We start from the raw sequence: 12,891 nt of genomic DNA, 5'->3' as shown, positions 1-12,891 counted from the left end.
TAAAACAAGTCTCGTGACTCTGATTTCAGCCTCTGTAGACAGAGTAATACTAGTCCTGAGGCGCGTTGCCATTTTGCCGCCCAGCCATGAAGCCGTGTGGTTTGTGTGCTCTCACATCACACAGCCTGATTCAGCACAGCGGGTGCAGACACAGTGGAACCAATGCAGCACTTTGAGCTCAGTGCAAATCGGGATATTATCAGTACTGTACACAGAAAAAGACAGACAGAGCCATTATACTCAAGAATGTGCAGGTACACACACACATACCCCCTAACACCTCCCTCCCTGGCACTCTGAATAGGCCTCATTCAGACTTACCAGCATGCTTGGCAGCTTCAGCTGTGGCTGAATCTTCTTAGTGTTTCTGATGGGCTGAGATGAGCTAAAATGGTAAGCCTGTCTCCATTTACATCACGAAGAACGCCAGTCTGTCATACAAGTGGTCAACATATGCCACAGCAGACAACTGCTTCTCTCTGGTCTTTTTGTCCATTTGGGTTGCAAACCTCAGTGGGATGGCCAATTTAGGCCATTAAGAGGGTGTGTGTGTGTGTGTTTGTGATTAGGAGGATGTAGGAGTACTGAGCCTGCCTACACTAGGGGTTTTTCTCCCCCTCTTGACCACTCATAATTGCATATACACAGACTAGACTTCTTGGGCTTGCTCCAGATAGAGTTCTTTGCTTGACTAGCATGACATCAAAGACCATTTTATTCACTTGCTTTGCATGACGTCAAATCCCCATCGAGCACCACCACTCCTGGGCCTACTGTCCATGTTTAGGAATGGGATTTTCCAACCGAAATAGTTCAGGGTTTGGCAGAAAATGCAGCGTTTTATTCCCAATTTTACATTCCTTCTGTCTGGATAAGCACTCAGACACAACATTTACATATGAAACACAAAGTGTAGGATACAAAGTATACTATAAGCCCCTTTTCTCCCCATTTTTATTTTTGTTTTATACAAAAAAAGAGGCTATAGAGGACTTTCATGTTGACAGCTTCAAACACAAGTTGTTCACAATGTTACTTACAGCACTTTAACAAGATTCACAAGGCTTCAGAGTTTCTTTTCAAGCTGTCAGTGGTCCTTTCTGTTTAACCAGCAGCAGATTAAGATAAGCACCCCTACTGACATGCATGCTTGCTTTGTGAAGATAAAAATAGTCTGCCTAATGTGAAAATATCAAACTGTGTCCCACTTTCAAACTATATTGATACATTTAAGTTTAAACTATGTATGAATAATAACATGCTGTTTCCAATTAGACAGCAAGACATTTTTTCACCTCCCCATTTTGTACCAAAACAATACAACAAAAAAGGTTGTACTGGTGCACTCTATTGGCATATTTGGATATATTTGCATTTGCTTTTATTATAGTTTACGTATTTTATTTATTTGAATACTAAACTGGATTATTCAATGACTGAAACAGGATTATGTAATCTGTGCAAAAACACACCAGCTGAAAACGAAGGGAAGACATGTCACTGAAGTAAACCTTTGGAAGCAGTAGATTTTAACATAAATTCAGTTCTTCTGAAGTATAAAGTCAACATGCATTGTAAAAGGAGCACCAGTCATTCAGTTATTTGCTGATCTTTCTGGATCTTCTTGCACAATGACCTTCAGAAACCCAGGCGGATCTGCTGACTGAACAATCTTGTTGATGGCTGAGGTGAAGATTGATTTTGGCTGACCAAAACACCACTGTCTCATAAGTGTTGTATGGGCATTATAATGCTCTCAGTTAAAAGAATCTGTGGAATCCAGAGAAAAGTTGCCTGTTTTCATGTCAAATGGAGGCCCCAGCTGGTAGTAGTATGCTGCTACTTCAGTGCTCACTGTACATTTTGTTGTTCTAAGACCTTTATAAACAAATTGAGAGAGAAATACAGGCACCAACTGGCACGATTACTGATGTATCTTTTTAATTAATCCTTTATGGCACATGTCATGAATCGCATGAACAGAACTCATGCTAAAGTTTTTAAACAGCCCGGCCAGCAGCATCCGGCAAAGCTGACAGCAGCTGTTCAGACCAGGCATCCTGGGAATGTGACAACAGGAGAAGCACAAGTGGCAGTTGGGTCGTCTTCAGACACCACAGCCACAGCAGGGCTCCCCAGCACACTCAAACCCTCCCAAACACAGACATGGACACACAAGTCCATCTAAGATCACTCAGGTTAAGAAATAAGACTCCTGTGATTGTTATAACTTGGAAAACTTACAAATAGCTCATCAATTGTGTCCTGTAATCATAGAAAGTTCATTCCAAGAGGATTACAGTGACAGATTATTTTAATGTTAGACTTGTTCTTTTGATCGATCTGTTCTCTGTGGAAAATGTTATATAAATATATATATATATATATTTAAATACTAGCTTATGTGACAGGAAGCATGTTGATTTATATAACTCTGCAAACAAAAAAAAAATACATATACAGCAGATTCCTCAGTTTCAGACTCCTCTGTCAAACATCTCTCTGAAAACAGACCATTAAATGATCACGTACCCTGTTTTTGCGAAGTCGAAAACAGTCCATATTGTCAGATCCTGCTTCAAATCCTGAACACTGCAGCCATGAAATGAAAACTCCAGCAGCATTCAGAAAGTCTGCAGGGCTGGCTGAGCCAGCATACAGTATCCTACCACATCCTGTGTTTCCACACACACAAACACACACACACACACACACCCTGCTGTACCCTTGACTGAGGGAAAAGCAGTTGAAATCAGTCTTTGAAAAAGACGGTTATGCTAATTAAGCTTTACTGGATTAGGAGGAAAATAGTGTCTCCCTTTTATGCGTCTGGAAACTTTGCCCTCATATGAGGAAGGAGGGAAAAAAATAGTGTGTGTTGGTATGTGTGCATGTGTGTTAGTGGGTGTTCCTTAGTAGGATAGGGGGCAGCCGTTTTTGCCCCCCTCCCCCTGAAAGAAACCCTGTGACTGGTACCTTAGCAACAACACTGTCATGCTAAAGAATTTAGTGAGACAAAAGCATAAAACAATCTTACTGTAACACTATTTAACACAATTTAAATGACAAGAATCCACACACACAAGTTCTCTAACTGGGAGTCACGCAGCAGCTCATGTGGACGTCTGGGCTCAACTGTCACAGAAAACAGAAGGTTAACACTCACTGTCTGTTCCACATCAGTGAGTCATGATGGGGAAAAAGGTTGAGAAAAAGGCCGACAGGCAGCAATGAAGGGAAAACCAAGCAGGACCCTGTGACCCGGGGACACCGCCAAACAACAAACATCAAAAGGTCGCAGAGAGGCACAGAAAGGAGGGCACGAGTGTGTGCATATGTGTGTGTGTGAGTGTGAGGTGGCTTACCTCCACTATCTCTGTGCAGACATGAGATACGAGGTGCTGCTTGTGGGGATCTATGACAGCCACCTGGACCAAAGCATTGGGCTTCCTGTCTCTGCCCGAGGCCACCAGATCATTACAGGCTACCACAAGAGGAAGAGATGGAGGAAGGGAGAGCCGAGAGGGAGAAGAGAGGATGGAGAAAAAAGATGGGAAACAAGAGGAGGGAAGGGAGGAGAAGTTGGTGAAAGATGAGAGGGGAAGAGAATCCTTTAGGGCACACACATAAGAGACAGAAATTACATGACACTGGGTCACAAATGGAAGACATGAAAACAGATGTCAGAGTATCATGGTAAATACACACGGAAGAAAAAGAAAAATGCCTCATCTCCTGTCAGATTAGATGTCACATGCCAAAATGTTAAAGACCTGAATTACCACAAAGAACCTGAGGAATTAGACGGACTGGATGTGCTGAAATTTTTACCCAAATCCCAAAGGTGTGTAGAAATAAATGAAATATGTTTATACAGAGAGATAAAACTGCCGCCTAAGCAGTTGATTAAAATAGCAGGCAGGCAACTGGAGGTCCTTGTGGCGGTGAGATATCAAGTTTTACCAGGACTTTCATTACTGACATCAAAAGCAACATGCCACTCATCCTCTAAGAATACCGAGCTCTATTCCTCATCACCACCCTTATCGCTTAACCCAGAACTAAAAACAGACTTTACTGATGTCACAATAACAATCTTGACAGCGTGAGTTCATGAGGGGCTGAAATGGTACACATCAGATGGATGAGACACCAACATTAAAGGTGCAGTGTGTAACAAATCCAAAGGTCAATGACAGAAAAAGTTTATATATATATATATATATATATATATATATATATATATATATATATATATATATATATATATATATATATATATATATATATATATATCTAGAAGCTGTGTTTCTACTGGTGTCTAATCACATTCCCAAATTAATTTGTTTTTATTCTCTTGGAATGAGCCATTAACTTTGTGTGGATCCATTTACATGTCAGCTGCCATATTTATGCCACCAGTTTTACTACGGTGTCTCTAAATGGACAAACAACTGTGTATGAGCTTAAAAACTGTAGTAGCAGATGTAGTTTGACAGGGTCTAGAGCACAGTTTGGAACAAGAGAAACCTTGAAAGGCAGATAGAAGAAGAAGAAGTACACATGTAAACAATTTTGATGTGGTTACTTTGGTTCCGTCATTGCTACCTGAGGCCACTGGATCCATTTACACAAGCAAATATGTTCATGTCTGGAGCACTTAAGGTCATTTCTGTACCATCTTTACCATTATGTTCAAATAATTTTTACATATTGTACCTTTAAGATGAATATCACCATAAAAACGTTAGCTTGTGGTTATTTAGTTTTGGCACATATGTTTCTTGCATAAAGTAAGGACCGTCTCACCATGTTTATACATCAGCATAAAGACAGAATCTGACATTTGAGTCAGTTCCTGCAAGATTTTACAGGCCTCAATTCAAAGAAGCTTTCAAGTTAGTAAAAACACTGAGGGGGCACTATGACGTGTGAAGTGAGGAAGTAGATCTACCTGAGCTACAGCTACCACAGCAAAGTCTGAAGACATGCAGAGGAGAACTAGGATGTTGGAAGATTGGTAACTTGAAAGAACAGCTCTGAGTCATCGCATCCTTTTTTGCACTTTAACGTTTATGTCATTGAACACAATTTTCACGCAGTTATAAATTGTTATATACAAAAATGGAATAATCCTATGACAACCCAACACAGTATCCATTTTGCCTATTAATCAATCAATCAAACTTTATTTATGAAGCGCTTTTCCAACATCAAATATGTAACTCAAAGCGGTTTACAGTTTATTAAGACATCAATGGCCCTGCGATGGACTGGTGAGCTGTCCAGGGTGTACCCTGCCTTTTGCTCAAAGATTGCTGAGATAGGCTCCAGCTTCCCTGCACCCCCTGGTTGATAATTCATTTTCAATTTTAATTTTTTCAGTGTGCAGCTGTTCAAACTTATCATTTCTATATGTTCTTCCATTTAACAAGTACATTTAAATTAAATTAATAAAAGGAAACCTGCTTTTTTTCAAATCCCAGAAGTATATTGTGATGTGATAATCAAAAGGTAGGTTTACTTAATAAAAGACAGCTATTTTTATACTTGTTCAACTTACTGAAAGACATAGGAAAAGAAATGTTTCTCACAGCAAGCTGATGGTATGATTGCATTTCTGTCTGGCTATTTTAAAAACATTTACGCAAACAAAACCAGCGTTTAATGAGCTGTTGTCACACACTCGTTCACAAAAAAACCAGGGCAGTAAAAAAAAAAAAACCTTTCAGCCAGATTCACATCTTTTTTTTTTCTTTTTTACTTTTTCTTTTCATCATTACTTAAAACTGTTTTGCTTCATTAAATACGGGAAGAACATTTGATGAAAGGCTGGCTGGCACACATTCAAAAGGCTCTCTATATGCTGCTTTTGATTTTTGGATGCCGGTCCCATCTGCTCCTGAAGAATAACAATATCCTCCTTTAAAAGCAACATTTAGAGTATTAAACATCAAAATATCAACTGAATACTAATTAAAACATGGTAACAAGTGACTCTTGCCTTATTAATGAGAATGACGGATATGTCAGAATAATGATGAAGAGTGGGAAAGGAAACAAAGTCAAGATTCCTGAAATGATAAAGAAAGTGTGCAGCTGTGTACAGTACCTTTTTACCTTATCTTTTCACCTCTTTTTAACTTTTTCACCAATATACAGAGTTTTAGTCATTTAGTCTTCAATTGATAAAAGCAGAGACTTTAACATGCACCTTTGCCGCAGCTCATCAGTTAATCATCAGATATTTTCTCTTCGCTAAAGCCTTTAGTTGTCAGCCTCTGACAATCATAGAAGCAATGAATTAACTTTTTGATATGCTGCTACATTGTTTGTATATGAGAATATACCAATGTTACAATGCTAACTATTACAAATTTTAAAAATAAAAGGCAAGTAGATATACTTGATGGCATGCAAATATTTGAAGGAGAATGAATTTGACTAGAGTTTTCAACTGAGAAAGGAAAGCAAATAAAAAAACTAAAAGGTAATCCTATGTATTGAATAACCACATATATTGTGGGTTAAAGTCTCACAGAACAGCATGATAGATGGTGATAAAAACAAATGATGTCCTTCATCCAAACCTTGTGACAGCAATTCTAAAATAACCTTTTGATTCCATTACACTAAATTACATTTGTTGATTTCTTTAATTCTCCGGGGTATGTCTTATCATGAGACCCACAAGTATTCAAAGTTCAGCATCTCATTCTGTGTTCCTAAAGGAAAGATACCTTTTTGAAGCCAGAAAATAGACTGTATCTACATTCCCAAGCTGGTGCACACAGATTTCTGCTAAAAGAGTCATAAAGTAGGGACCTCAAAACAGGAGGGAGAACTAAGTGAATCCGGAAGAGAATAACTCCAACAGGGATCAAGCAGCCACAACTATGCAACTTAAAAAAGTGTTAGTGCTCTGCTACAGATAAAACTAAGAATTTGCTGCTGGAAAAAAGTGTTAAACTGAATCTGGGTTGAGTATTGACACATAGGGTGTGCGTTTTTATGTGTAATTTTTGCCGTCATAAGCCTATAAAAGAAGTAGCCTTAAAGTTATGAAGACAGGGTCAAACAATGATACAAAAAATTACAAAAACAATATCAAAATACAGATATTTAGTCTTCTAAAATGAACCTGTGGGTTCAGTCTGTGAAGGCTTGTACACATGGACTGATGAGCAGAAAAATATTTTCATGGTGACTGCATAATAGATCAAGCTGCTCCCCAAGATTTTATCTGTTACAGCTGCCCCCAATTGCCCATCAACCCATTTTCATTCAGCCTGGAAACCATCTGGCCTCCCTTTGGCTTGGATTGGATCCTCCACATCATCTGGTCTCGTCAGCATCTCTGAGTGGCTGACCTCTTCTCCAATGAGGATTAAACTCTTTTATCCAATCAGGATAAAAGAGCGCCAAGTTCTTCATTCTGGGGCAGCTGTGTGGTGGTTGCAGCTTGCACCCTTTGAGACTGGGTTTTTCGGTTGTTGGTTTTACAGCCTCGTCTACCATATTGTTTTTTGTGAAGCTTTTGATCTTTGCTGTTTTGTCTATTTATGACTTGAGTTTACAGGTGTTTGATTGTTTGTGTTTAGAACCACCTCTGTTCTATATTTTGGTTGCCCTGCCCTTCCAATTGGGCCTGTATTGATTTCTTTTTATTTTTCGGTGGGACAATAAAGTTGCCCAGTACACTTTTTGGTCTGGCACATTTGTTTTATGTTGCGGCTCTTACCCCTAGACCGCTGGGTCGTAACATTATCAAACGTGTTTTTCTGTCAATGATGAAAAGAAGTTGTCACAACCCGAATCTCAGAGGTTTAACACAAGATACCAAAGCCACAAACAAAGGTTTCATGCTGCAACAACATAAAACAACAAACCAGCAGGATGTTAAAGGAAACTTTTCACTGAATGATGAAGCAAAGATACTCTTCTGTCAAAATGATGGGCGAAACACATCTCACAGGTCCAAATATGTCACCGTAGTAACGGTCTGGGCATTATTGATTCATAATTCAGATTATCTTCAAAACAAATGTCTGGATTCTGTGTTTGAAGAGTTATGTTTGAACCAGTTGTTTCTAATCTAACATGACATTTTTAACAGTGTTGCAGGAATCTGTCCTTTTATTTTTGTAAACCATTTAGTAAAACTCATCAAAACAAAAGACTATGTAAAATGTCCAAAAAGGAAAAAAAAAAAAAACTATACAGGAGCTTTTATATCTTTCTCATTGTGAGATGTTCTAGATCATGCTACTGTGTGTGTGTGTGTGTGTGTGTGTGTGTGTGTGTGTGTGTGTGTGTTTTGGTTTATGTTAAGTCTTATCAGAATACAACCAGTCATCAATAATGTCGAAGCCAAAACATGTTTTAGAATTACTTTGTCCATTTCAGGAAATATATAAAAGTCTCATATATATGTCAGACACTCTTTTCTTAACTGCTTAGTCCAATTAAGGATCACAGGAAAGCTGGAGCCTATCCCAGCAATCATTGGGCGAGGGTCAGGGTACACGCTGGACAGGTCGCCACAGGGCCACTATGTATGTTTACCTTGCTGAAGAGTAACTGCGAACAAAGAGGCCCACTTTTGGAAAAATCCAAAACACTAAGCATACCTTTCCTTTAGAACGTTTCTTCCATTTTTGAAGATAAAGACCTTTAAGGTCAATCAAGTTAGATGGGGATCATCATGAACAACCTTATTTACCTTTTAAAGTTGCACCAGACTCTTCCAATCACTCCAGAAACTTGATGTCTTTGTGTAAACCTTCTTGTACATAGGATCTTTTTGTTTCTGGATGCATCTTTCCTTCTACACCAGGAGTGGCCAACTCCAGTCCTCAAGAGTCGCAGTCCGGCTAGCATTGGGAGTTTTCCTGCTGCAACAAACCCAACACACATAAGACTTAATTAGCAGACTTGAGCAGAGCCTGACATCAAACTCTGCACGTCTGCTCATTACCCGTTGATTTGAGTCGGGTGTGTTGCAGCAGGGAGACTCCTAACACTTGCAGGACTGCAGCTCTTGAGGACTGGAGTTGGCCATTCCTGCTCTACACGAACTAGTGCAACCACCATGTCTGACACTAGAGATGGCTTTATTTCCTGCACACTTGCTTTTCAGTCGTTGCTTGATGTGATCATGAAAATTTTGCATCATAAAAGTTTTGCATCATAGGAATTCCCATCAGGCTGTGATGTTCCTCTCAGTGATGCAGAACATCTGTCTGGCCATTCGACTTGTCATAATTCATCTTCAGAAATTAACTCAGAGTTTATTTGATTGTTGGTTACTTTTCTGACTGTTACCAGCACCATTTGTCCCTAATTACTCTGTGTGGTTGGACAACTAAATCTAACAAGTACTGGTTGTTTATAACTTTTCTACTGTGAATAAATAAGACTAATATGTTTCTGGACACTTTCAGTTTACAAGAATTTCTTATATACTTTTCTAAAACCTGTGCCTTGTCCCAGTCATGAATATTTCTCCTGACATCACACCTCATTTTTCACAATTAGATACAGCACTTTATGGAGATGTTATAATCAAAACTGTGGCATCTTAATTATACTTATTTACTTTATTTACTATTACACTACGTTTAACCTGCAGCTGCAGCTCAAATGTGAGTAGGAGGCGCCAGAGTTCAAGTCCAAATGCCATAATACAATAACAACACTTATTCATATTTGATTATTTTGGATAATATCAGATTAAATAATTAAAGCTTTTCAACAATTTTTGCATTTTCATTGATTAGTTTTGTGCAGAAAAAAACAAATTGACATTTTAAAAGATAACTAAACATAAAAAAATGTTTAAAACTTTAGAAAGGCTTGAGAAGTCTGAGCAGTGTGTGTGATGTGGGAACATTATTTTGTTTTATTTGTATTCATGTGAGCAGTCAGCTCTAATAACTGAAGACAAAAATCCTTCCATGTGCTGAAAGGAAACAATTTTTTTTTTGCTTTAATTTTAAGTTCAGTTTAGATTTCTGAAATAAAGGTGAGAGTAAAGTGTCCATTTTTACTTGACATGTCAGTTAAACATCCGCTGGTTTGGTTTTTAAACCCACAAAAAATACATGGATACTTTTTTTTATGACTCCATCTTTGATAATCCATTCCAGTCTGTTGTCAGTCCGCTGTCCACAAATGCCAGTTTGAGACACAAACAAAATCTTACATTAGATTTATGGAAATTGGAGAGGAAAGTATATTTTCTGCATAAACATTTTTTAAAAAATGATTAACTATGGCCAATAGCAAAAACACAGGTAAAAGTGCAGACACGCTACTAAATGACATACTGTATTTCAGCTCAGTGGTTGTGTAAAAAAAAATCTGTCAGGGATTTTCAAATACCATACGGTGACATTTACAGAGAAAAATGAAAGCCCTTTCAAGGCTCAAAAACAAACTTGGACCATTCAACATATTATATTACACTCCACTTCAGTTGGCATGTAATGGCTAAAGGAGCAGACAAAACGTGTTAAAAATGCAATAACAGTGAAGGCACTTTGCTTCATACGTCATGGGACTGTGATTAAAAAAAAAAAAAAAAAAATGCACCGACAAAGCAAACAGCGATCAATAAAAATATTGTAATTCACCTCACACCACAATCATGTATACTGGGAGATTTCCCCAACATGTCTGCAAAGGATAGAAGGGATTTCTCTGACATTGTGTGTGGTGAGAACAGAACAAAGACAATGCTTGAGATTAGGATTAACCAGAGTGGAAACTACAACATAGCAGCACTTACTGTCACTACATGAAGCAAGTTTTTTATAGTGAGAATAAGTTTATTATTTTTCTTATTTTTCCCATATGAAGATATCAGGAATATACTTCTATGTGCTTATTGTTGATAGGCTTCAGTTTTAGTTGTACTTCTCAGCGTGTCTTGGGATGGGATTCATATGATCTAAACACAAGGACTAGAAATAGCAGCATCTAATACCAATCAGTTTTTATTGTTTGATTTTATTAATCCATTAATCATTTTGCTTACTGTGGATATTTGCCATTTTTGTACAATATTTGTGTTTTAAATATATTAAGAGAAAAAGGAAGTACAGTAGACACTATGCATGTACAATCTCAAAGGAGTTATTCTTCATATTCATGCTTTCAAAACAGCTCTCATTAATCAACCTTTCATAGAAATGGTTCTAAATTTAATCCTGAGTAAAATTTAAAAGCAGAAAAATAGGAGTATTTATAAACATGCACAAGCCAGTTGTACGCACATTGGTAACCATGCAGTGCTGGAAAATCTCATACAATTTCCAAAAGCACCACATATGGAGTGGATGAGGGGAAAAAATAAATAAAAAGTGATTGGACCTGACTTTATAAGCCAACCAAACAGTTTTTAAAGATAACTTAGTTCATTCATTTCAGTTTAGAGTAGCTCTATATCATTTTTTTACTTTAAAAGTCCTTCATTCTGACTTGTTTTGATGGCACATTATAGAAATACATAAATTCATGGAGCCATCATGACATCACTTTAGGGGACTGCATCTCATGCTAGAATCTGGATCTTCTGAACATAGAAACTATAATATTCAGAAAAAAAATGCACCGTTCGAGAAGTGAGAAAAAGATAGAAAGTGACAGAGCAATAGATAAAATGAGTCAACATCGATTATGACAAATAAAAAGTGTGTATTTGACACTTTTGGAATTGATTTTTAGAGAATAATGAAGCATCTAAAAAGAGGGAATATTTTAATTCTTTCTGAAAAGCCTGAAACATGCCCAGTCTGAGAGAAGAGCACCACAGAACATTTGTAGACTGTTCCAATAAGCGGACTCAGATCATATGTAACCGACTAACTGGGTGGATTTCAGGTAACCACAGCCGGACGAAAAGAAATGTCCAGCCGTGCGTTACCAGAGTGGCTCTCTGACAGGGAAGTGATGCTTGGACTGACCCTGTAGGTCAGCACTATTATGTTGGTGGGTGGGAGTGGCAGGAAGGGGAAATAGAGAATGTGACAGGGAGAAGGAGAGAGAGAGAGCGCGCAAAAGGACAAGGGAGTCCCTTAGAGAGACATTTAGAGTTTGAGGAAGGAAGTTGGAGTGAGAGGGGAGATAATGAGGGGCTGACATGGAGGGACGGAAGGGGAATAGTGCTCATTAAAATGTCAGAGTCAAATAATGTATGAAAAAGCGGAAAAAAAAGTGAACAGATTTGGAGCACCTTAACAAAAAATAAACTTGCGGACTTTTTTTTTTTTTTTGCCATTTATCGGTGAACTACCTGCCTTAGCAATAGTAAAAAAAAAATATCCAGCAATGATGTGACTTGCAATTTTGGAGAAGTGACTCACTGCAAAGTATACTGGGACTGATTTCTAAATTACCATAACAATTGAGCAATTGGAGTAATAATGTTTGCCCATCCTTGGAGGCTTCAATTACTACGCTGTATTTATTCTGTGTGATAGGAATATATTGAGGACTTTCAAGATGAATTTGCTGGAGATGAGTTTTAATGCAGTGGGCCTCCGTGACCCCACAATGAATCTATTTTCCATTTAATCTAGAGTGGAGCCCTGGGAGTTGTCACATGAGACAAATATATACTCATCTCCAGCAGACACTTATTCATCATGATAATTATTTCAACACCTCAATTAATTTGACAACATTATTTGCATGTGCCACCGCCTTTCACACCTGTTCGCCAGCAGCTGTGGGAAACACAAGGGCTATTGTGCAGTAACATCCATGAACATCATCCAAAAACATACTAAATATAATGTCTGCAATTTGTTACTTAATTTATGAGGACTGGGAGTTAAACTATAAGTGAGTTTTGTATTAAAATGGCCAAGCTGACAGTTAAAGGCAATG

At 38.0% G+C, this 12,891-nt stretch overlaps 1 protein-coding gene across 1 annotated transcript in view; it reads right to left on the bottom strand.

Moving 5' to 3' along the window:
- Positions 1-12,891, bottom strand: part of inpp4b (inositol polyphosphate-4-phosphatase type II B) — a gene marked incomplete at both ends in the record, with an annotated part of 159,999 nt that overhangs the window by 127,107 nt on the left and 20,001 nt on the right. The window contains one exon of the mRNA XM_079238146.1: positions 3,366-3,484. Coding sequence (XP_079094272.1) covers positions 3,366-3,484 — 119 coding nt within the window. The remainder of the gene's footprint in view (positions 1-3,365; positions 3,485-12,891) is intronic.

This window comes from Telmatherina bonti, assembly GCF_933228915.1.
Source record: "Telmatherina bonti genome assembly, chromosome: 3".
In the NCBI taxonomy this organism is placed as follows: domain Eukaryota; kingdom Metazoa; phylum Chordata; class Actinopteri; order Atheriniformes; family Telmatherinidae; genus Telmatherina; species Telmatherina bonti.
The sequence above is the reverse complement of the archived record's forward strand: the minus strand, read 5'-3'. Positions and strand labels throughout refer to the sequence as shown.